The sequence below is a fragment of the Chenopodium album genome, chromosome 1 (assembly GCF_948465745.1).
Source record: "Chenopodium album chromosome 1, dcCheAlbu1.1, whole genome shotgun sequence".
Lineage (NCBI taxonomy): Eukaryota > Viridiplantae > Streptophyta > Magnoliopsida > Caryophyllales > Amaranthaceae > Chenopodium > Chenopodium album.
In genome coordinates this window covers 80798917-80825078 of record NC_137834.1, presented here as the reverse complement: position 1 = coordinate 80825078, position 26162 = coordinate 80798917, and the positions used below count along the sequence as shown (strand labels likewise).

Here is a 26162-nt window from a genome sequence, read left to right as displayed (position 1 = left end):
CTAGTTGTCTTTCAATGATTTATCCAAAAATTATTAGTAAATAAAGGAAATGATTTTTCTAGATAATCTAGTTAGTAAATTGGGTCACAGACTAACTAATATATTATTGATAACCAACCTAGTTAATCCAAAAGTAGTTTTTTTTTTTTTAATTTTTTTTATAGACAATATAGTTAGTAAATAATCTAAAGTTGGGATTATTCTAGCAAACTTCATGAAAGTTGGAATTATTATTTTTAATTTTTTATAAATCAAAATAGTTAGTCCAAATTAAAAGTTTTTTTTTCCCTAGACAATATAGTTAGTAAATCAGGGCATAGAATGTACTTTATATGGTTATTATTTAATCATGTGTAAATAAGGGATAGCCTAAGTGGTTATAGCTTCCTTTTCTATTTAAGGAAATCCTGGGATCGATTCCCATCCCTGCCTTTGTGGCTCTCTAAACACCAAAAAAAAAAAAAATTATTCATGTGTAGCTCTACGCTTCTACATTTAACTTTATCAGAGATTAAGAAAACTAAAAAAAAAAAAAGGATAAGAGATTAGATTGGCAATTCGTGAGACGATATATAGAAAAAGGATAAAAATTCTAGCGTAGTCATCAACTACGGACGACTATGGTCGACTATAATAAGAGATTAAATCTCAACTGCTTATTTGTTAATTGACTAATCCTAGGCGTTCAATTCGACACCTCAAAAAAACAGTCATCAAGTCATTAAGTCTTGTTTGATTAAATTAATTTGTTCAAACGCTTGTTTTTTTTTTTTTTTCTCTTTTATAAAATTGAATAATATCTTCCAAATAATAAATATTCATCTTCAACCTGTATCATCTAAAACCTTTATGTTCAACCTACCATATTCATTCTTCTGATTCAAATTAATTAAATTCTTATATTTAGTTTAATTTCATATATTATAATCAATTTAATTAGTTGTGTCATTGTATAAAAAATCACTTAATTTGATTTCGTCACTTAATTTTGTAAGATGAATTCGTCAATAAAAACTTCAAAGTTATAATAATAATCAAGTTAAAGTAATTTATTTAAAGATTCGAATAATAATTATTTCAATATTAATTAGTCAAAATTATATTGTGCTTGATTTTGATATAATTTCATGATTCATCCGATTTTTTTTTTTAATAGCAATCCACCATTGTTAAATGTTAAGTTGAAGATGACTAAAGGTTGAAGATGACTATAGGTTGAAGATGAATAATATTGTTATATTTTATTATTTTACAAAAATCCTTTATTAGGTGCATTTTTTTAGGGAAATAGATATTCCCTATTTCCCTATACATGTAATAATGCTCAATTATTAGATAATTATTAGACTTTGTATAATTAATTTAAAGGAAAATATAATAGGATATCAAAATATTATTTTGTATTTCTTTTTTTGTACGTGAAGTAGACAAGTAGCTAGGCTTTAATATTGATTCTTTTGTATTCCTAAATATAGGATCTCACGTTCAACTATTTTGTTAAATAATAATCTTGTCAAACAAAAAGTTTTTTTTTTTTTGAAACATTTAATTACGAGTACCTATTTTAGGCAAATATAATTTAAAGTTAAATAAGATTCTTTAGGCAATGTATCATGTTCATGTACAATAATCATTAGTCCAAAACTGTACTTGATGGGTTTTTTTAATCATAATCACCATTGATGAAGGACTTTAAATCTCTAAAAAAAAAAAAAAACGGGGAAATGAGGTAAAAAAGGGAAAAAAAATATTGTAGTTAGTTAGACGTAAATTGAGGAATTGAGGGATTTTTTTTCTTTTTTTATTTTTTTTAAGGAAGTTAGGCGTAATTTAGGTTTTTTTATTTTATTTTTGATAAATTTTATCTTCATTTATCTATACTTAAGATATTTTCACAAAAAATATCAATACCTACAAAATTTTGTTAAAATCTTATAATTATGTTAATTGGATATTTTTACCACAAAATACACTTGTACTGTTATAAATAATTATATGTCATACTTTTTGAGCATGTATAAATGTTTTTTTTTACAAATATGTATTTGAATATTCATAGAATCATTTATTTATATTATTTTAATCAGTTTTTTATTTCACTTATTTTTTTTAAAAAAAACGTCGTTGTTTTTTTTTTTTTTTTCAATTCTACATTTATTTTAAATCCCTTTTTTTTTTTAGTTCTTTCAAAAAAAAATCCCTTTTTTAAGATGGGTAGTTTTAAAAAAAAAAAAATTGGGTAATTTTTCACTTACAAAAATTACTAGTTGGATAGTTATTTTTAAGATATTTTCTTATTTATAATTTTTACTAGCCCGAAAATATAATATGCTTATTTACTTGAATACATTTTCATATTTGGTAAATAAAAAATGTACTATGTGTATCTCAACTTTCTCAATATGACTGATCATATATTAGTGGTTCCATAATTATTGCAGTGTATAAATAGTGTCATTTTGAGCTTATAAAGTTATAGCTTGCCTTATAGTTTAAATTTTAAAATATTGATGAAAATATTGATGAAATATTTTTAAAAATAAATGAAATAATTCAAAAGGCAACTAATTGAAATCACTTTTTTTTTATGGGAAAATTGAAATCACTTTAGGGTCTGTTCACATTTACTGAACTGAACTGATTGGAGCTGAACTAAACTGATTAGAGCTGAGCTGAACTGAACTGAACTGAATTGAGCTGAAATGAATATTTTATGAGAGAGGCGAAATTAGGAGCTGAACTGAACTGATTAGAGCTGAAATGAACTGATTGGAGCTGAACTGAACTGAAATTTAATAAATGTGAACCGGCCCTAATAACAAACAAATGTTAAGTTGCAAAATAACATATATGTCTTCAATGACAAAGGAATACATGTATAGTATCCGATTATGCTAATATATATTTAGCCAAGGTCAATCGAATAGTCTTATTAATTCAATAAATAATACAACATCGTACGCGAATTTTTGTTGTGTTAGCTAAAGTTTAAAAATGTTTTAAAAAATACAAAAAATAAATAATTTATTTAACTAATCAAGAATTGACTTAGTATGATCTAACTGTGGTTTAATCTATTAAAATTTATCCACATTCGTTATTTAGTTTATCAAACCTCGATTTGACCCAATCTGGCTTAAGGTATTCTTGTTTTGTTATTGTGTTCTAGTTAACCAAACATGACTCATATTTCACACGAGCCTAGAGACGTCAAAACCTAACCCGACTGACCCGATCTGAAATTGACCCGAAAAAATATCCTATTCATATTTTGACTCGTATGGACCTAATAATTTAGCGTGACTCAAGTTTGAAATTAAAATCCGACTTGATTTTACCCTACCTGACTAAAATTTGACCCAAGTCTGACCAGACCTGAATTTCATCCGCCAAAATTTACCTGCTGCAAACTTGTTTGTAACTCGACTTGACACAAACAGAACCCAAAACCTTACCCGACCCAAAATTGACTCGAATCAAACACGAACTGCAGCCGAAAATATATAAAGTCTATCATAATCCGAATCGAACTTGACCCAACCCGACTTGTAAGTAAAAATAATCAACATGATCCGACTTGAATTTGACCTAAAACCTGACATGACCCGACCTGAACCAGACTTGAATACCCGATTTGACAGCTCTATGCTGCAGTACGCTGCTTTAGTGGTACACAACAGTATGCGACATTTATAATAGAATTTTTGAATTTCTCATATATAGAATTTTAAATACATGAATTATTAATTAATTTTGACAATTCAATTATAAATTTTCTCATTTTTTAACATTTTTTATACCACTTTCGTATATGATATAGTGAAAATGTTGGTGCCTAATTAACTTTTGAATTATGCAAATTATCCTTTAAGTAGTTAAGTTTACATATGATTTTTTTTTTTTTAATATTTACTCCAATTTAAAATCTCAATCTATACAAGGATCGTTGTGTAAGGTAATGTTTTTAGCGAGTAACTATTTCCAGTATTTAAATTTAATTTGGGATTTCTACTTTAATAATAAGAACCATGATTATACAAATTAGATCTTGGTTGGATAGAGTGACATTAAATCTAGTCAAGAGTACTATTATGGATGTGATTATACAAAATATTCATATATTTCTATAATTTGTAAAAAAAAATTAAAGAAAAAGAAAAGGAAAGAATTGAACCACTTCGTTTTTGGTACATCCAAATATAACTTAAGTATACCCAAATTTGGGAAATATTTAATATCGTAATCTATGGGTGTGTTTTGTTCAGCTCCATTAAATTCAGTTCAGTTCAGTTCAATCGAGTTGTATTCAATAAATCGGAACATGCCCTATGTGTTATTCAATTCTTATCTTTGTCAATCGTCCTGATTGACTAGTTATTACATTCGAATTTTGGGTATGCCTAAAATCCAATTGGGTTATCTAAAAGAAAATTTATTTCTGTTGTAGGGGTGGTGAGTTTTTTCCTATACAAGATTAATCCGTTGCGAACAATTAGACTAATAATCGAAATTGATAGGATTCTTGTGTGTATCAATTTTGAAAACTATCATTCAATTAAAATCAAACTAATCTTTAGCGATTTATTTTGGGACTAACTAGCTGTTGTTTGGGACCGCCTAATTTTGTTCTTTGTTACATACTACATACTTACATTCAATAATAAGTACGATATATATTTTCGCATATCCCTAAATAAATTTAAGATAAGTGGATCTCAATCTAAACAATGATCGTTATGTAATAGGTAATAATGTTAGCCAAGCAACTATTTTTAGCATTTAAAATAAGTCTTTTTATTTGAATAAGAACTGTTATTAAGCTAATGAGACCTTGATTAGATAGAGCTGTAATAAATCTAGTCAAGAGTGCTAAAAACAGATTTGTTTATTTGAAATAACTTTATATTTCTGTATTTTGTTTAAAAAAAGTATTGAACCACTGTGTTTTAGGTATGCCCAAATATAACTTATTAGGTATACCCAAATTGGGAATCATTTTATACACCCTGATCTATGTTTTAATCAAGAAGTCTTACATTAACAAATAAAAATCAACTTTTGAGTTCACCCAAAATTATTGTTAAATTACGTGCTACGTACATTCAAGTATATGTTTTAACCATGTGTTACATACTATGTACATTTAAGTTTATGTTTTAGACCTGATCAAGTAGAGCGCAACCTGATTTTGGCGGGTTTTGGAAAGTTTTTTTCCGCCCGAAATGGCCTGGCCCGAAAATTTTTAAAAAATTGGGTGGACTAGGGAAATCAATTCAATGCAGTTTTAGTTTTTTTTTTACCGGGCCCGAAAAGCCTGTATGGTCCGGGTAGTTTGGGCACATATATTCCGTCCCGGCCCCAGGAATGACTTATTTTTTTGCTCTCGGCCCGGCCCGGCCCGCCCTGTCCATTGATCACCTCTAAACTAAGGCAGAATAGGATGTATTTGTACTGCCCTACGGGTATGCCATGTGTGAATGTGTGATGTACTTTAGATCTGTAGGTGGTAAATCACTCAATAATTAAGACTTGGGCGTAAAATCTCTGTGCACCTGTTAGATTATTGCCTCCTCATACTCCTCAATGATTGGCCTGATTTATGTGGAGTTTATAGTGCGTATTAGTACTGTCAAACTTTAAATTACAATATCTGTGATCTGCTAAATGATTTCTTATGAAGAAGGAGCAGTTTAGCAATTTCTTTTAGTACTTGATTTGCTGAATGCTGATATACTTGATATTTATGTTGCAGGAAACAGCAAGCAGCTTTGCAAAGAGAGCAATGATATTATCAGCAATTTGCCGCTAGAAGTAACAGATTATATACTAGAACACTTACCTTTTCATCATGCTGTGAGGATGAGCATCTTATCCAGATATTGGAGGTATAAATGGGTTATGCTTCCACATATAACACTTGACCAAAAGTTCTTTGAATATGTCCTGAACAGGTTTATAAATAGAATTTCTGAGGCTTCACAAGCATATTCAGATATCATTAGCAATATTTTACTTCGTCACATTGGCCGTATTGATAAATTTGTTCTTTTTATCCCCTCTTGGTTTCCATTAAAAGCAGACTTAAGTCAATGGTTACAATTTGTTTCTCGTCATGGCATCAAAGAATTTGCTCTGGTTAACAATAATCACAGTCTATCACCAAAGCTGCCTTCTTGTCTGTATTCTTTTGAGACCTTGACGCAGTTGACACTCTTCGATTGCCATGATCTAAATCTGCCTCCAACATTCAAAGGATTTCCTCACCTTAAATTCATGGAACTAGAAGTGCACAATAAAGTACCTCTTAAAGCCTTAGAAACACAGATGTTGGAAAATCTTATTTCCCTTTGCTCACGACTACAATACCTTAAATTATGTATCAAGATGCTTGGCTTAACAATTTGTGCTCCAGAACTTCAAGAACTAGTTTTGAAAGGCATCATCTGTAGTCTATCTCTGAATGCAACTAGAAACATAAAAAGTATAGCAGTGGATGCGGTACTTTTGAATGTTGCTGGATTGAAGAGCAGCATGAGAGAACTCTTCGGTTGCTTGCTCAGTTGTCAGATGCTTGTTCTTGACAAAATTTTCTGGCTACCCTGGGTAAATATGATTTTAAAGACTTAATTTGCTGTTGATTTTGGAAAACAAGTCTTTGCTATTGTTTCCTTTGTCCTTATTTGTAGATGTTATTCTTTTGCAGCAGAAATGTAAACGTTACTATGATCTTGTACATCCTAAAAAGTTCGGAAAAGAATTGGAAGCTTTACAAATTCTTAAACTTTTGGAAGTACCATTGGATTGCAATTACTCAGTCCCTTTTATCCTCTGCTTATTTCGAAGCTCTCCTCATTTACAACAGCTATTCATCAATGTAAGTGTCCTCAAAGCTTATATCATATTATCATGCTCACCTGTTTTTTTTTAACATACTTAAATACTTATTTAAATCTTACTTGAGTTCTGAGTAAGCTAACCTTTGTTACTTAAATAAATACTTAAAACATTCAGGCTACATCATGTGAGATATGTTCTCTGAAGAAGAGTGTTCAGAACAAGGGAAACTTCACACTTCCCTGTCTTAAACATGTTGAATTTGTCTTTAAGGCGAGTGTGGAGTTAGAGCTGATAAAACTTCTACTCGCATGCTCTCCCGCTCTTGAGGTAATGACTATTGTGCTTAGTGAGACTTTATCCGCTGAAGAAAAGTTAGAAATAGCAAAGGAGTTGTGCGATATGGCCGAGCTTCGCCAAATGCAGAGATTATTCTGAAGCCCTGAGACTACAACTCAATAAGGTGCGTACTGCGTAGTATAAGAAAAGATGCATGTTATGGAGAATATAACAAGGATGTTACTCCAAGTTGATCTACTAATTTTATGTTTTATGTATTTTAATATTTCAAACTATGATTTGTCATACACAGTTTAAGACTTCATCAGCTTTAATGGAATTCAAATTCTATATAACGAAGGTAGTAATTTAATTTTTTTTCAATTTCTTTTTAGTTGCAACAATTCTTATATACTTTCCAATATATTATTCTGATCATATATATCTTTAACTACGATATCATAACAATTTTATTTTATGACATTGTTAAGAATATAACAGGATTACAATCATCACATTGACTATTAAATTATCAAACTTGGGGAAGGCAGAATATCTGAATTATGTAAAAGTCCAAATGTAACAGGTAAAAGAAACAGCAGAATTACAATCAGAAATATAATTTTTTAGAGTTGTGTAAATAGGACAGTACAGAACAAATATCTATTGAAGACATTACTCAGCCTTGATTATTATCTCTGCATTTGGTGAGGCTCGACGATACCTCATTGCCTCTGTTGCAAATTTGAATTTCTCTTTAGTGCGTAGATTTGTACTGAGCTCAATAGTCATTTCCTCTAGGACAGGAGAATGGGCTAGAATATATTTCAATAGCTGTAACTCGCCACTCGACCCAGAGATATCAAGGAGTTGTGCATATCTAAGGCACTCAAGGATGTAACAACATTCAATCTGAAGTGAGTGGTCATCAGTTACTTCTGTATTTTCTTTAGCCTATTTATAAGAACAGAGAAAAATAATAAAAGTCATCAAGAGTTAAATAATCAAATGTCACATTGAAATTAACAACACAGTGAACAGATCATATGACTAATAACTCTTACAACTTACTTTAATGGATAGTCTCTCCAACAGTGAGGAGCTTGTAAGCAAGTTCAGAACAAACGACATGTTGTAAGAATTTAGTTGTATACATTCCAAATTCAAAGTTCACAACTGTCCAAATTCTTTCGGAATTGTTTTAGTACACATGTATTGAATAATGAATTCCTGCAAAACCAACAGTTCACAAAAGTGAATGATATAGGACGCTGCAATATGTACTGTTATAACCTTAAGTTCAGTTTACTTACCACCCCAAAAGAGCCTATTAGAACGAGATTCTCAATGTTGGCAAAGCAATTGAAGATCTCATTCCTGCCGAAAGCTAAGTCAATAGCCAGGCCTAGTGTGTTCAAAGCCGTAGTTCCTTTCAAGCGTAAACTATCAAGGTAACCACTCACAAACAATTTCTTTAGTTTTGGAGCATGAATTGTCAAACATCCGTTTTCAGAAATCACAAGTCGGAGGATCTCAAGTTTTGGGCATTTTGAAATAAGAGTTTCTAGCACATTTGCATCTACACAAGTTTTGTCTAGACCAAGCGGGCTTCCAAATAAAGATAAATAAGACATGGAAAGCCCTTAAAAGATGTAGGAAGAGAGAGGAGTGTGCATTGGATGAGAGTCAATTGAGTCAAGCCCGAACATGTGAACAAACATTCAGGCAAATTCTTTCTCAGAGTGATACAATACTTAAGAGTGAGTTCCTTGACATCGTTAGCACAAACATACCTTACCCACTTGTATGTTTCTCTTGGAAACCAATAGGGAATATAAAGCATAAACTTCGAAATCGGCTCAACACGATTAAGAAGTATGTTGTTGACAGCATTAGAGTATGTCGATGAAATGTCCACATATTCATTTTTTTTATGGATGCTATTAAAAAATGGCATATCTAGTATAAGTTGTGGAGTCGACGCTCATTTAAATCTCCAATATTTCGACAATACACTTGTCTTAGCGGCTTCTTGTAAGGATAGGCATTCTAGGATTTTGTATGTTAAATCCAGTGGCAAGTTGCTGATTCGATCAAATTCCATTCTAAATCTTTTTTTAAAAAAAAAAATTAGAAAGCACAAATGGCAATTAAGCTATCAATTGGTTTAAGTGATGAAAATTGATGATTAGAGGAAGTGGAATGTGAATATATATTATAGCTTGTAAAATTGTTGGGGATAGAAAAAAAAACTCCATAGGTTTTAATTTTAATAAAAATTGAAGAGTCTAATTTAAGTATGGATTATAGTTTACTAGTATTAATGGCACGTCGTTATTATCATTCGATGGATAGTCAAATCATTGCCCTTGACTCCTTGGCTACATCAATTGGAAATAACTTCCCTCGTAAATGTTTAGTTAATTGCATAGTGTTCATAAATTACAAAATATTCCGTAAATTTTATTGGTTTATTGTGAAATCTCTCATTGCCCCCCTTTTCGATTTTCTGATTAAAAACTAATATGTGGCACTTTCATTAGTTTTGTTGATTTTTTTTTTTTTTTTAAATGTAAGTAAATTAGAATAAAATGACAACAACATAATTTGGATTTTTAGTTTGACTTTGTTGTATTTCGTATATTATAATACTTGCATGTATTTTTATATATAAATGTTGATTAATACTCCTTCCGTCCCCTTTTGATAGTCTCTTATGGGCAATTTTCACGAAAATTAATAAACACAAATAAGAATAGTAAAAGTACATTGAAAAAGTAAATTGCATTGGGTATGCAAAAAAGTATTGAGAAAAGTAATAAAAGTACATGGGAAAACAGAATTTACATGAGAAATTTAAATTTGCAAAAGTATTGTAGCAAATTGGAGGGAATTCTAGTACAAAATTAATATTAATGGTTGTTGGAAAAAGCTAATGAGGTAAACATTTTGGGACTAAAATTTGTCTATAAGGGACTATCAAAAGGGGATGGAGGTCCCATTGTCTCCAAATAATTTTCCCATTTGCTATTTTTAGTGCCCTAAAAACATAAATGTTCTTATTTCACTTTTTTCATCTTAAATTATAATTAAAGTTTATCTTTCCCTATGTACTTTTTCTTAATTTACTACGAGTACATACTTTTGCAATAATAATTGGGGTTTTATTTTTACTAATGTACTTTTTTACATTCTCTCCCTACTTTCCTTACAAATTATTGAGTTTTATCTTTTCTAATGTACTTTCACTACTTTTCCATAAAAACTTAATTTCTGTGGGAAAAATATTTGGGGACGGTGGAAGTAATTTATTTCTAGTTAAGATGGTAATGAGGTTTGGTGTTCAATTTTTTTTGTATGTACGGACAATTTTAGGATGGAATCTTTTTATATATTGTATAGATGACTATTGTGCTTTTTTTACCCAACGTAGGCTTAATTATAGATTAGGTGTTAAATTGACTCATATTCCCTCTGTTTTCAAAAGGTCATATTTGATGGTTTGACACAATAAGAAAATAAGAAAGGGGAAAAGCCGGAAAACAACGATTAAAAGATGTCACATATATCAAGTTATCAAGTACTAAGGCATTGTAGAGGAGTATGTAGTAAATGTTTTTGGGAATATGCAAATATTTTACCAATTGGAGATAATTTCATGTAAAATATCTACTCTATGAAGGAAATATTCATTTAAAATAACCATTAACCTTCTTTTGGAAATGAATGGAGTAGTTAATTAACCCTATAGGCTATAGTACTTACTATGTACTCCCTTCGTCCAAAAAAGAACGACCCATTTGGGTTGATTACGCGGGTATTAAAGAAGTTAAGTAAAAAGAAGTAAAAGTATGTTGGAAAGATAAATTTACATGGGGTTCGTAAAAAAAATAGAGAGAGAAAGTAATAAAATTGTAAGGATCGGAAAGGGGTCACTACGACACCCACTATGTCACACACAAGACAATCAACTCAAATTCAATCCAATCAAACCAATTACTCACAAAACCAATATAGCAACACCAAGAAAGCAATAGGGCAGTAGCAAATGAACAACAATACCAACAATAATCGGAAGAAACAACAAGAATCAACACACACAGATTATACGTGGAAAACCCCTTCGATGTGAAGGATAAAAACCACGGGACCGTTTAAGGAGTCCACCCTAGCTTCTCTTATTGATAATTGATTGTAAAATAAACCCAAATCAGTCTACAAAAGGTTTAACAACCCACCAACAACAACAAACAACAAGAGATCAAAATTAGAGAGCAAAAGAGTAGAATTCACCCAAAAAAAATAGCAGTTCTGTCCGAAACAGATTCTGACCAAACCAGACCTCAAAACAACGATCCAACTGTCCAAAATGAATCCCTTGATGTCAGGAGTATGCTGTCAAAATTTGGGGACGATCCAACGGTGGAATTTTCGGTGACGGACAAATCTCTGAAAGCTGTCCCTGAAAATCCGAAGACCACCTTCACTCAAAACCCTCACTTTTGTGTGTGTTTTGTTCTACTGCTCCTACTGCACTTGCTGGCCACTCTTAGCAAGAATTACCCTTGACAAGCTTGCTAAATAAGCCACCAAAAAATAAGCCCCAAGATGGACTCATAATAGTAAGTAAAATATAATGCAATTTGGGCCATTCATGAAGACCAAAATAATGAACATTTTACCATAACTTGGGCTGGACCCCTAACAATCTCCCCCTCCAGCCCAACACGGGGAAGACTAACACGCTTCAATCATCATATGAAGCTCATTCCCACAAGCTTGCTACAAACATCAAGCTTGCTCCCGGGAACTACTTTTGTTAACATATCTGCACCATTCTTGTCAGTGTGGACTTTCTCCAGTTTCAAATGCTTCTCTTCAATCACATCTCGTAACCAATGATATCGAACATCAATATGCTTGGTACGAGCATGGTACATAGCATTTTTACTCAAATCCATAGCACTTTGACTGTCACAAAGTACTACATATTCTCCTTGCTTCAAACCCAGCTCTCGAAGGAACCTCTTAAGCCATAGCATCTCTTTACCCGCTTCCACAGCTGCAATGTACTCTGCCTTAGTTGTTGACAATGCTACACATTTTTGTAGCTTGGATTGCCATGAAATGGCTCCCCCTGAAAATGTAAACACATAACTTGAGGTAGATTTTCTGTTATCAAGATCACCTGCCATGTCAGCATCTGTATAGCCTTCAAGAATAGGTTTACCACCTCCATAACACAAGCAAAGTTTGGAGGTGCCACGCAAGTATCTGAAGATCCACTTCCCTGCTTCCTAGTGAGCCTTACCCGGATTAGATAGGTATCTGCTCACTAAACCCACAGAATGTGCGATATCTGGCCTAGTACACACCATAGCATACATCAAAGAACCAACAGCAAAAGAGTAAGGAATGGATGACATACTTTCTTTCTCCTTCTCTGTTGTAGGACAAGCTCTCTTACTTAGCTTGAAATGTGTTGCTAGTGGAGTACTAACAGGCTTGGCATGCTTCATATTGGACCTTTCAAGCACCCGTTCAATATACTTTTCTTGTGAAAGCCACAGCTTTCCAGCCTTCCTGTCACGAGCAATCTCCATGCCTAAGATTTGCTTTGCAGGACCCAAGTCTTTCATGTCAAATGACTTGGACAAGTCTTTCTTCAAACTTTGAATCATTCCTGCATCTTGTCCAACTATCAGCATATCATCCACATATAAAAGAAGGATGATGAAGTTACCTCCAGGGAACTTTCTAATATACACACAAGGATCTGCCAAAGTTCGTTTATAACCATTACTAGTCATAAACGAATCAAATTTCTTGTACCATTGCCTTGGTGCCTGTTTAAGCCCATAAAGACTCTTTTTCAGTTTGCAAACAAACTTTTCTTTCCCTTTCTCTTCAAATCCTTCAGGTTGCTCCATGTAGATTTCTTCATGCAAGTCACCATGTAGAAAAGCAGTTTTAACATCAAGTTGCTCCAACTCAAGATCAAGACTTGCAGCTAATCCCAGCACAGTTCTGATAGAAGTCATTTTGACAACAGGAGAGAAGATCTCATCAAAGTCAATGCCCTTTTTCTGGTTGCATCCCTTTACCACCAATCTGGCTTTGCGCTTCACTATCTTCTCACCATCTTTCTTGTTCTTGAAAACCCACCTGTTTTTCAAGACTTTCTTTCCCTTGGGAGGCATCACCAACTCATAAGTTTCATTCTTCTGTAAGGACTCCATTTCTTCCTTCATTGCATCGAGACACAGATCTTTCTCTTCAAGAGACAACACTTCTTGATAGTTTTCTGGCTCTCCATCCTCAGTGAGTAGAATGAACTCTGAGCTTGGATACTTTGTTGAAGGTTTACGCTCTCTAGTTGACCTTCGAACCTGTGTATCCTCAACTTGAAGGGTAGGCTGCTCCCCCTGCTCATGAACCTCTTCTTCATGAACTTCTTCCTCATTTGATGAAGACTCGTCAAGATCAACACCACCACCATCATCATGAACACCATCCTCATCATGAACTGGTACATCACCATCAGGTTGTACCTCACCAACATCTTCATGATTCTCCTTAACATTCTCATATGCTGGTTGATTTACAGGAGGTATAGGAGAAGAAACATCATCAGTAGTATCAAAAGTCAATTCTGAAGTAGGAGTATACCTTGTACTCAGAAGATCTGCACCCTTCTCATGCTCAAAGAATACTACATCTCTGCTTCTCACAACCTTCTTCTTTTCAGGATCATATAGTCTGAAACCATACTCTTCATCACCATAGCCAACAAAAACACATGGGTTGGTTTTGGAATCAAGCTTCGATCTCTGATCTTTCGGCACATGCATGAATGCCTTGCATCCAAAGACTCTTAAGTGTGAATATGAAGGATCACACCCCTTCCATGCTCTATCTGGAATGTCAAGACCAAGAGGAACTGATGGAGAACGGTTGATCAAATACACGGCACACTGAACTGCTTCAGCCCAGAATGTCTTAGGAAGATCAGACATTCTAAGCATACATCTCACTTTCTCCACAATGGTTCTGTTCATCCTTTCTGCAACTCCATTGTGTTGTGGTGTACCGGGCTCTGTCTTCTCATGTCTAATGCCATGCTGTGAGCAATAATGCTTGAACTCTTTCGAAGTATACTCACCACCATTATCAGTTCGGAGACGCTTCAGCTTTCTTTCTGTCTCTCTTTCTACCATGGCATGAAATTTCTGGAAGACCTCGAACACTTAGCCTTTTGTCTTCAACATATACACCCAAGTTCTTCGAGTAGCATCATCAATGAAAGTGACAAAATATCTATTGCCACCAAGAGATTCAACTTCAATGGGACCACAAACATCGGAGTGTACTAACTCCAACTTGGCTTGCTTTCTAGTAGACTTCCTAGAAAAAAGAAGCTTTATGTTGCTTTCCTGCTAAACAATGATCATAAGGGTCAAGAGAAACAGTTTTATCAACAGGAATCAATGCTTTACCTGCTAAAAGTTTCAATCCCTTGTCACTCATATGTCCTAATCTTCGATGCCACAGATTAGGAGAATTCTTCTCTTCAACTGCATTCAGCTCACCAGAACATACAGTCAAGTATGTCTTATACAAAGAGCAACACAACTCGCCTCGAGCAACTGCCATCGAACCCTTAGACAACTTCCACTTACCATCACCAAAAGTATGTTGGAAGCCCTCTAAATCAAGAAAATTAGCAGACAACAAATTAAGGCGTAGATCTGGAATATGGTGCACATTCCTCAATGTAAGCACACACCCAAGACTTGTCTTCACACGAATATCACCTAACCCAACAATGCTTGCTGAGCTCTGATTTCCCATCTTCACACTACCAAAGTCACCAGACTTGTAGTTTATGAAGTACTCTCTCCTGGGAACACAATGGTATGAAGCCCCTGTATCTACGAGCCACTCTGTGTCTGAACTATCAACATGATGACACTCACTAGTTGCACAAATCAAAGTGACCTCATCATCACTCTTAGAAGTTGTTGCTGCAGTGTTTTTATCATCTCCCTCTTTCTGTGAATCATTCTTCTTTCTTTGTTCCTTTTTCAAACGGAAACAATACTTCTTGATATGACCAGGCTTCTTGCAGTAGTTGCACGTAGTCACATTTCTTCCATCACTGGATTTGGACCTACTCTTTGAGTTATCACGACCTTTGGGACCCCTACTCTTGCCTCTTCCTCTGTTCTCAATAACAAGAGCTTGTGAATTATCAACTCCCATCTCCTTTCTTCTGATTTCTTCATTGAACATGCTCTCTTTGATCACATCCAATGATATCACACCCTTCGGAGCAGAGTTACTAATAGTCACAACCAAAGTTTCCCAGCTATCTGGCAAAGAACTCAATAAGAACAAAGCTTGCAATTCATCATCAAGAACAATCTTCATAGTAGTCAACTTGTTAATAATATCCTGGAAGTCATTAAGATGCTCAGAAACTGACTTTCCACCCTTCAATTTCAAATTAACAAGTTTCTTAATCAATGAAGCTTTGTTATGAGCGGTCTTCCTCTCATAAAGACCTTCAAGTTTCTTCCACAAATCATATGGGTCGGACTCTTGTGACACATGGTTGAATATGCTAATATCAATCCATTGTCTAATAGTCCCTAAAGTCTTCCTTTTCAAATTTACCCAATCTTTATCATCCATCTTTTCAGGTTTTGTTGGTTTAACAATGCTACCATTAGTCTTTGTGGTTGTTTCTATTGGTTCATGTAAGTCTTTACAATATAACAAATCTTCCATCATAGGTCTCCAAATTGAATAATTGGTTGATGTCAATTTAACCATCGAACTACCACTAGTCGACTCCATACTGTGACAAATTAAATTCCGGCTCTGATACCAAGTTGTAAGGATCGGAAAGGGGTCACTACGACACCCACTATGTCACACACAAGACAATCAACTCAAATTCAATCCAATCAAACCAATTACTCACAAAACCAATATAGCAACACCAAGACAGCAATAGGGCAGTAGCAAATGAACAACAATACGAACAATAATCGGAAGAAACAACAAGAATCAACACACACAGATTATACGTGGAAAACCCCTTCGATGTGAAGGATAAAAACCACGGGACCGTTTAAGGAGTCCACCCTAGCTTCTCTTATTGATAATTGAGGGTAAAATAAACCCAAATCAGTCTACAAAAGGTTTAACAACCCACCAACAACAACAAACAACAAGAGATCAAAATTAGAGAGCAAAAGAGTAGAATTCACCCAAAAAAATAGCAGTTCTGTCCGAAGCAGATTCTGACCAAACCAGACCTTAAAACGACGATCCAACCGTCCAAAATGAAGCCCTTTATGTCAGGAGTAAGCTGTCAAAATTTGGAGACGATCCAACGGTGGAATTTCCGGTGACGGACAAATCTCTGAAAGCTGTCCCTGAAAATCCGAAGACCACCTTCCCTCAAAACCCTCACTTTTGTGTGTGTTTTGTTCTAGTGCTCCTACTGCACTTGCTGGCCACTCTTAGCAAGAATTACCCTTGACAAGCTTGCTAAACAAGCCACCAAAAAATAAGCCCCAAGATGGACTCATAATATTAAGTAAAATGTAATGCAATTTGGGCCATTCATGAAGACCAAAATAATGAACATTTTACCATAACTTGGGCTGGACCCCTAACAAAAATAACATGGAAAATGAAATTTTTATATGGGGAAGCTAATTTTGCACAAATATTGTTGCAAATTGGTGGTGTTTTAATGCAAATGGGTCATTCTTTTTGGGACAAAGTTTTGGTCAAATGGGTCGTTCTTTTTGGGACGGAGGGAGTACTTCGTAGTATTGTCAAATGATGCAATTATGAGTCAAACTTACTATGCAATCATCCAAACGTTTATCCTTAATTTAATGCTCCATAAAATAAATAATCACACTTTTTCAAGCCAAGTATGAGTGAAGACTGAAGAGAAAAGGTGTGACTATTTAACTAATGGTAATCGTGAACACTACTCCAATTTATTGGAAATAGTCCATACATAACTCAAACCCTTCAATTTTTCTAACTCTAGCAATAATCTCACAACATCCTTTTATTAAGTTCTCTTTAGTTTTCCTTCAAAAAAAAAATTCTCTTTAGTTACTCGTCAAAAAAAAAGTTTTCTTTGCTTAACTACAATCATCATTTCTAAAATCAATTGATAGTATGTCTGTGGTTGTTGGGGCTGCTATAAAGAAGAAAAGCTGTGAGATAGTTGCTGATCGAATCAGCAACTTGCCTCTGGAATTAACGCATAGAATCCTAGAATGTTTAACACTACAAGAAGCCGCTAAGACAAGCGTGTTGGCGCAACATTGGAGGTTTATATGGGCTTCCATTCCACAGCTTATACTTGACGAGTCATTCTGTAACAGCATTACAGAGGGAAGAAATGAACCAGCAGATATCTCATCGATTTACACAAATGCTGTCAACAATATACTTCTTAATCACGTTGGACCGATTCATAAGTTTGTGTTTTATGTTCCCTCTTGGTTCTCGCGAGAAACATACACGTGGATACGATATGTTTGTGCTAATGGTGTCAAGGAATTCTCTCTGGAGCTTCATGCCATTCTGCGGAAGAATTCGCCTTCGTGTTTGTTCTCATGTTCAATGTTGACACATTTGACTCGTGAATTAAAAGAAGGAACATTATTGGAACCCGTGGAATCATTTTGTGAATTTCTTCTTTGAAAATAGACGGTTGTAACCTTTAGTTTTGTAGAGATCTATGCTCAATTAGGTGGCTTGTTCATTGCATTGTTGGAAATATGCATCCCGAGTCCCATATGGAAGAAATAAGGAGGAGGAGAGCTCCTTATTAATGAGATGTTCACTACACTAGTATGAGGCCTTTTGGATTGTGTCCAAAAACAATCCTTGCGGGCTTGGTCAGCCCAAAGCGGACAATATCATCATAGTGGGTGTGTAAACTTATGCGGCGGCCTTAACAAGTGGTATCAGAGCGGACGGTTCGGCTGGGACAATACAGGTGTTATGTGTGGGACAGGTTCCCTCATGTGTCCTCGAAGTTTGGTGATCTAGTGAGCCTATTTATCGAAAGTCCTCTTTTGTGTGTTCAGCTGTGTAGCCCGGTAGTTGTCCTGTAATTCGTTGGCGGGTCAAATATTTTGCTAGTGGAAAAAAGTAAGAGAGAGAAAGATAAAAATACAAAATTGCCCATGTGACATATTGATAAACTAAAAAGTAAGTGTGAAAAAGCAAGGGTATGTTGGGTATTTGTAGTGTGAACACAAATAATTTTTTTCCTAAAGAGGAAATGGTGCAATATTTGTGAAACTTCCTAAAAAGGCAAGTGGTGCAATAATAAAAGAACGGAGGAAGTATTTATTTATAAAGATGAAATGATTTATTATTGGCGGCTAAGATGGCAAAGTGTTTAATCTTGTTTCCTTAAGGTTTAGTGTTCGAAACCCAGGGCACAATGTTTATTAAGGAAAGAATGACGTGACACATAAACTATTTTAGGAATAATTTTTAGTATTTAAAAAGTATAATAATATGAGGTAATAAGTATAGATGCCTCACATCTATAATTATAATATTATTAAAACCCAAGGGAACAACATGGTCGCACCATGTGTCACCCTTCCCTCAACATGACTAGGTGACATATGTGTGTGAGGTGGAATCCTACGTGTCAAGTCTTTCCCCAATATAAATTGATTCCATCGGCATTAATTAAAACTCCATAACTTTAATTATATATATAAAAAAAACTCTTCATATGTATAAAATAATGTTTAATTTTCATCAAAAACTCTTCATATGCATAACATCCAAATTTAAATTTGTCATGCTTATTTTAAATATATATTAATGAAAGTTCATATAGATTATTACTCCGTATATATTTCACTCACTTATTAATAATCCGTATTGTTTAACATTAATCCTTTTTATTAATTTTGATCAAATTTAATTATAAATTTACGATGTATCGGGGTATCGCCCGGGCTAATAACTAGTTATTTTATTACATTTTTTACCTCACATGGGCCTCACTTTTACCCCACTCACATCTTTAATATTCATCTTCTCTCATATTCATTACTTTTATCCACTATCACTTTATTACTTTTACTCCGTATACAATTTATTATTTAATTTTTATTATTAATTATTAATTCTAACCCCACCTACCTAATACAAGTACTACTTGCACGAGGAAGCCCCAGTTAATCAATTTGATAAACAAAATTTGTTTATCAAATGGCAAAATGGTATATAAAACAACATAAATACCCAGTAATCAGGGCATTTTCGAAAATATATCAACAACAGTGAGACCTATATTTAATAAAAAGTTGTTGATTTATTTACAATTTTGCCATTTGATAAACAAATTTTGTTTATCATATTGATAAACTTGTATTTTCTCCTACTTGCACGATTTTCTTTAACACATATACCTGGTTTTGTTTACGTAATTCAATGTTGATTAATTAATGTTTCTTTTTTTTTAGAAAAATTGCTCAAAACAATTCGAAATTTGGCTCATCTGCCTAAAATAATCTCATTTTTTATTATTTACGAATTTTTCACCATATAGTCTTGAGTTTTTTTTGTTTATTCACCATATACCTATGAAATTTTTCAAATTCACCATATACCCCTAAGTTGTTACAAAAATTAATCATATACCCCTAATGAAAATAAGATGAGTGAAATTTAGTTAATTATACATCGCTCGAAACCACCTTAGATCTTTCCTCCTCATCTCAAACCACTCCTCTCATTTTTCCAAGTCTCCGAAACCACTCTAAAGTTCCTTAATCATATTCGTATGTTTATTTTGAGGATGGAAAAAGGAAATTTAGAGTGGTTTTGGGAGTGGAAAAAAGAAATGTGGGTGATTTCAGGGATAAAGGAATATATTTAGTGTGGTTTCGGTTCATAATTAACCGTAGTGATTGACGAAATTAATAATCATCAGATTAACAAGGGTATGTATATGATCTTGGCCCCTAGCCCGTCCCAACCACCCTTCCATTTCCCGTTTCGATTTGAGCCCTCCTCCGTCCCCTTTCCCCATCTTGATTTTAGCCCTCCTCCCTAATCCATTGCTGACTAGCTAGAATTACTAAATTAATCCCTAAAATATTTGGTTAGAAACACCACAACGGGTGGTTAACAAGTTGAGGGACTAAAATTACACTCGAGATAGTGAAAAGACAAAAAATGTACATATACAATAGTTTAGGGACCATATTTGTACTTTATTCTTTGTTTTCACCATAATTACAATATTACAATACTTTTAACTTAAGACAATTATACTTTTATCTTGTCAAAATTTGTTTTTTTTTAAAGGGAATTGTTGTGTTAGTTGAAGGTAAAAAAAAAAAAAAGGAATAAATTAATGAGAAATGGATGTGAATCTGTCCAAAAATAAAAATACTACCACTATTACAAATTATATGCAACTATTTGACATAAAGCAGAGAGGAAAAATGTCTGATCGTTGCACATAATCTGTAACGGAGATAGTAAAAATGTAGAGGTACTATAAAAGCTTAGATCTCTCTATATTCTAGACACTTCTCTAATAAATGGCTTCTTGAAGTTTGTTGTTTCTCTTCGTTGCCACGGTTACTCTTTTACTTTATCAGCTGATTTCGTCTATCCTTCTTTGATCGATTTCGCCAAATAGCCAATTGCTAGCTGCACAACACTACGACAGTACGTCTCTCGGTAATATTTTTCCTCAATTTTGCTTTAATTTTGAGTTATTTTCCATTCCTAGGGCTTCAATTTTGAGTGATTACCATTTTTGTTTCAACTTTGAATTGATAATTTTGCTTTTATTTTGACTTAACTTCCATTTTTGGGCTTCAATTTTGAGTGATTACCAATTTGTTTTAACCCTGAATTGATTTTTTTTTTTTTTTTTTTTGCCGTAATAAAGTAAAATGCTTTCATACCCATAACTTGGGCTCTTTTGTTAAAGTTTTGATCTTGCTAATTATGGTAGAAATTTGGTGTTTTTAGTTTAATTTAATTTTTTTTGAGTGTTTGACGTAAGCCTTGTTTGGCAAGTGGCTGTTGGCGGTTGATTGTTGGCTGGTTCACTTGGCTTGTTTGACCAGCTGGTATGTTTGGCTGTTTATAATGACTTTTGAAATTGGCTGTTAAAGCTGGCTGTTTATAAAAGTGTTTGGTAAATTAATTGTTGGTAGTTGGCTGTTTATTAGATAATTTGTGGGCCAACAAGCCAAAAGCCAACAAAAAAGCTACTCAAAGCAGCTTTTTCATTTTGGCTTAAAAGCCAGCTTTTTCACTGGCTAAAAAGCCAATTACCAAACACATTTTTTTAGCTGTTTGACCTCATAAAAAAGCCAAAAAGCCACCAAAAAGCCATTTACCAAACATGGCCGTAGTCTATGTTTGTCATATACGAAGTAATTAAGATAAAAATTATGTGTTGTGATGATTTAAAATAAACTTTGGTGAATTTTGTCCTTGAAATTTTCTAATATTGGGGCTCTGAGTTTTTCTACTGCTGGAACTGAAGGATTTTACTAATATTTGTCAAGTTGATACTGCCTTTTGGTTGATGGTGGTCTGTTAAATTTGGATTGGCTGATTAAAGATTATTTTTACTGTAAAGTGTTGAGATATTTATTTCAGAAAGTAGTGAATGTCAGTCTAATTCGAATCGGGGTATCAGTTGTATCATATACTCGTATTTATCTTAATCGGATTTGGGTATACACTGGTTTTATAAATGTCAGTATATAACAAGGTACAAATTACAAAATGACAGGCAGTTCAACCTATGATCTATTAAACACAATCCACTATCTTTGTCCAAAGACCTCATTGGTTCATTTACATCTTGTATGAATATGCGGGTAAAAGTATATCAGCATGAGAATGTATTGCCTTATGAATGTAGCTATATTAGTTGATTATAACACTAGTAGTAACCAATTTGAAAATCAATTTCTTTTTAATTAATTAGCTTTTTTTTTTTTCCTTCTGTGTGTGTCAGTGTGTGTGAGGAGGGGGGGTATTGTTGGTGAAGACTAGGGATCTGTTGTTGGGCTGAGTGACAGTATATTTTTATCACAGTTAAAGCTGGGAATGATCTTAAAGTGTCATTGGTAAGCAGTCATTAATTATCAGGGAAGTAATGGATCTCTGTGTAATTTTTTATGGAAACCATGCTCATTACAATGTTAATAAAATTTCTTCAATAAATACCTCGTCATCATAAATGTTCATTACCATCTATCGATCACAAAGCAGTCATCTCGTGGTTTTCTTGCCTTCAAGAGTCGTATTAAACTTAGATATATTATCTTTTCAGTATTGCAACAATCAGGAGGGTGGTATTAATTTTAGATTTCTAGAGTTCCTACCAGGTCTTCATATTTAAAATAGAGAAAGTTTGTCATTGATGCAGTGGACCAGTGGGAAACCTTAATTGTGTTCTTGTTTCATCAAGCTAAGGAACAATTAACTTATCAAGTCTTCTAAAATTTTAAATATGTAGTTTTTTGGGAAGGATTGAAGGAAAAAACAGAATTTGGTGGTGAGAGAATGCTGTGAACTAGGTAGTTGATATAAAGAGATGGACAATAATGTACTTGTAACACCTACTGTTTCCTTTTCAATTTCAGAAAATATAAGCTAAATTTGAAAGAATCTTAGGTAGACCGTAGATCATGTTAGAATTTTTTAAAGAGGAGCATTGTATAGGAAAGAGGAAATTGAAAGATACTTTACCTTTCTTAAGGTGAGTAGTTTGACTAATTTCTGTTATATTTAAGGATTCAAGGAGCCTGAATTGGTTAAACATTGAAGCCCCGTAATAAGAAGAGGCGAGCGATATTACTCTGTGCTTGTTACTTCATTAAATGTGATCCTTACTCTGTTACTCTAAAATTATTATGCTTTGAAATCCCACTTCTAATTTATTTTTACATTGTTTACCACACCTGTGTATGTCTTAGGTTCATCAACATGTCAGCAGTTCGGTTACCAAGAAAGCGCATCAAAATTACTACTGATAGAATCAGCAACTTGCCTCAAAATGTAACACAACAGATCCTAGAATGCTTACCTCTGGAAGAGGCAGCAAGAATGAGCATCCTATCTAGTCATTGGAGGCAAAAATGGTCTTCGATTTCACAGCTTATACTTGATAAGAGATTTTTTTCTAGCATCCTGAAGCTTAAAACCAAAACTGCTGACATTTCATTGGTATACTCAAAAACTGTCAATGATATTCTACTCAATCATGTTGGACCAATATGGAAGTTTGTTCTTTACCTTCCTGCTTGGTTTCCAAAAGAAACAGACTTGTGCCAATGGATAAGGTATGTTCGAGCTCATGGTGTTCAGGATTTCACTCTAGTGGATGATCGAGGTCCAGAAAAGTTCTTACCTACTAGTTTGTTCTCTTGTGTGGGCTTGACACATTTGACACTTAAGGAATGCAAACTACTCGCTCTTCCTCCAACATTTAAAGGTTTTCCAAGCCTTATTAGTCTAAAGATGGAGTTCAGCTATTATTCTTCAGTCACTTGTGTAGCAGTCAAAGTTTTGGAAACTCTTATTTCTAAATGCCCACAACTTCAAAGCCTCTACTTGTATATCCTTGAGCCACAAGCTAATTTGACTATTCATGCTCCAAATATGAAGGACCTATGTCTGAAAGGCCTGGTTTCTAAATTATATCTGAAAGGAACCAAAGTGTTAACCTCACTGACCCTGGATATTCAAACATTCGAACACAACAGACACATGAATGAGATCTTCATTTGCTTGACTAATGTTGAGAAGCTTGTGTTAAGCAACAGCTTTTGGAGGGTAGGTAAAATGATCTTAAAAGTGTATGTAGCAACAAATTATTAAATTTTCTTTAATTGTTATATAGGCTGTTTAAGAATCTTATGTTTAATTTGCAGCGTATTGAGAGTTCTGAATTTCCCACACAATTTCCAAAGGAATTGGATCGGCTGCGAACTCTCAAACTAGAAGGGATACCACTTTATTATCAGTCAGCAATATCTCTTGCTCTTTGCTTATTGGTGAGCTCCCCTCACTTAGAGCAACTATACATCAAAGTAAGTTTTCACAGTTTTTCTGCACGCTTCTTTGCAAGTCCCCTATTTCCTTCAAGTAATCTTCTAATTTTATTTATTCTGCTAATACATTATACATACGTCAAGTATTTTAAAAATTTTCTTCCACTCATCAGCTTATTCATTTTGTTGAGTTTATTCCTTCGAAATGGTTGATTAAGTTCCTAATGTAATGGTTAGTACTTAGCTTGTTTCGCGCTTAACTAAGAGTTAGGAGTCAATATGTTAGTGCTGTTAGTAGAAAGATTATTTAGGTATTTATTTTCATCATGTGATCATGATATTATCTTCCTATATTTAGTTGGTTACTTTTCTATAAATTATGTAAAGTATTGCAAGTTGAGTAGATAAATTCAATAAGAGTGTTATTATTGTTTCATTCTTTCTATATTTCTTGTAAGTTTATTAGTTCAACACATTCTTTAATGACATATGTAATCTTGTATCTCTATGAAATCTAGGCATCAAAGCAAAGGGAAGTCTCTGATCTGCCTTCAATTCAGCCTGAAGATTCTTGCATCCTTCCTTGCCTTAAAAATGTACAACTTTTTGGTATCCGTGGGCTGATAGGTGAGTTACAGCTGATAAAGTATCTACTAGCATTTTCTCCTTCGCTGGAAGAAATGACAATTGAACTCAGTAAGGAAATGGGAGGAGCTGTTGAAAAGTTTAATTTTGCCATGGAGACCACGAGATATCGTCGAGCCTCAGCAGATGTCGAGGTTATTATCAACACAGAGAAAGTTTGTTTATACACTTTATCGTAACCATCACAAACGTTTTGTATTGAAGGAGGTCATCAAGCCCTAAAATGGTATGTTGATGTGCATTAGTTTGTTCTAAGTTTGCCTTCGATCTTTTGATACACTTTAGTAACATCTGGATATGACCTGGAAATGTACTGCTACTATTAGGATAATATGGCTAGTTGGTGATCTTTTGTGATCTAAGTAGCTGCTTTCCTCTCTAGTGAACAAATGTTGCTAATCATTTGTACCTTAAATTCAGTGGTGTAGAGATTTATGCTGTATTAGGTGTGTTTTATGATCTGTGGCTTGTATTTGATGCACTTCGCCGTTTTTACTTGAACATTTGAAGGCATCCAGAGTAGTCTTTTATGTAATCAGGGACTGCTTATCTCTGTTTGACTGTATGGCAACACGTTAAACACTAAAGGCTCTCTATATGATAGAACAAGCTAGCAACAATTTCTAGCACCGTGGATTGCCTCTTTTGCTCATCTCTTGTGCCCACAAACTTAGTTCTTAAGCCATTGTGAATCTGTGATTGAGATCTTGCGTTATAAGACATTGCTTTCACTTCGCATGAATGTTAAAATGAATTAATTTTCAATTAATAGCATATTTGCTAAAATGTATTAATTTTCAATTTTCTATGGTTTGAGTTCCTTGACATATAAGCACAAACATCTCTTGTGCTCACCAGCATGAATTGTTAAAATGAATTATTAGTTTAATACATGAAAATAGTATAGTGGATCCGGAAAGAACATTAAACATATTTTAAAAAATATGGTCGAAAAAAGAACATACCCGTGTTTAATTTGACAAACTAACATGTGTTTGAATGTGTGATTGAATGTGTTTTCAAAAGAAGGTAAATCTTTACAAAAAGAACATTTCATGGTTACTTGGGTGATTGAATGCAATAGTTGGTTCGTGGAGGCGGATGTACGATCCACATGGTGCATCCGCTCTAAAATACAAAAAGGCGGAATGAACATTCAGATATATTCTAATGAACATGGTCCTATAAAAGAACATAGTAGTCATTTTTAATGTACATGGACATATACATAAAAGAACACAGTGTTCATTTGTAATGTACATCAGTATTTTATGCAACAATTTTGTATATATATTTTTTTTA

The 26162-nt window shown here is 33.7% G+C and overlaps 3 protein-coding genes across 4 annotated transcripts; all 3 read left to right on the top strand.

The window, feature by feature from the left end:
- The first annotated feature begins 5440 nt into the window (after window positions 1-5440).
- On the top strand, window positions 5441-7272 carry LOC145636650 (F-box/FBD/LRR-repeat protein At1g13570-like). The gene is made up of 4 exons (XM_081688217.1): window positions 5441-5462; window positions 5753-6603; window positions 6704-6874; window positions 7012-7272. The coding sequence occupies exons 1-4, from the start codon at window positions 5441-5443 to the stop codon at window positions 7270-7272; spliced, it is 1305 nt and encodes a 434-aa protein (XP_081544343.1).
- Window positions 7273-17322: 10050 nt separating this feature from the next.
- On the top strand, window positions 17323-17853 carry LOC145636640 (F-box/FBD/LRR-repeat protein At1g13570-like). The gene has a single exon (XM_081688209.1). It carries the CDS (start codon window positions 17323-17325, stop codon window positions 17851-17853), a length of 531 nt encoding a protein of 176 aa, XP_081544335.1.
- A 2882-nt stretch (window positions 17854-20735) lies between these two features.
- LOC145612074 (F-box/FBD/LRR-repeat protein At1g13570-like) lies at window positions 20736-25505 on the top strand. Of its 2 annotated transcripts, none has more exons than XM_081667548.1 (4): window positions 20736-20862; window positions 23139-23997; window positions 24096-24254; window positions 24734-25505. In XM_081667548.1, the coding sequence occupies exons 2-4, from the start codon at window positions 23149-23151 to the stop codon at window positions 25037-25039; spliced, it is 1314 nt and encodes a 437-aa protein (XP_081523674.1). In that variant the 5' UTR covers window positions 20736-20862; window positions 23139-23148; the 3' UTR covers window positions 25040-25505. The 2 variants fall into 2 exon arrangements, with proteins under 2 accessions (XP_081523674.1, XP_081523604.1); XM_081667478.1 differs by having other exon boundaries at window positions 20741-20874.
- The last annotated feature ends 657 nt before the right edge of the window (window positions 25506-26162 follow it).

Bases quoted from the DNA above. Each gene is read 5' to 3' on its own strand.
- LOC145636650 (XM_081688217.1), top strand. From the start codon at position 5,441: ATGTATTTGTACTGCCCTACGG. The intron at 5,463-5,752 runs GTATGCCATGTG...TTTATGTTGCAG, and splicing joins GTATTTGTACTGCCCTACGG to GAAACAGCAAGCAGCTTTGC. The intron at 6,875-7,011 runs GTAAGTGTCCTC...TAAAACATTCAG, and splicing joins TACAACAGCTATTCATCAAT to GCTACATCATGTGAGATATG.
- LOC145636640 (XM_081688209.1), top strand. From the start codon at position 17,323: ATGTCTGTGGTTGTTGGGGCTGCTATAAAGAAGAAAAGCTGTGAGATA.
- LOC145612074 (XM_081667548.1), top strand. From the start codon at position 23,149: ATGTCAGCAGTTCGGTTACCAAGAAAGCGCATCAAAATTACTACTGAT. The intron at 23,998-24,095 runs GTAGGTAAAATG...TTTAATTTGCAG, and splicing joins TAAGCAACAGCTTTTGGAGG to CGTATTGAGAGTTCTGAATT. The intron at 24,255-24,733 runs GTAAGTTTTCAC...TATGAAATCTAG, and splicing joins TAGAGCAACTATACATCAAA to GCATCAAAGCAAAGGGAAGT.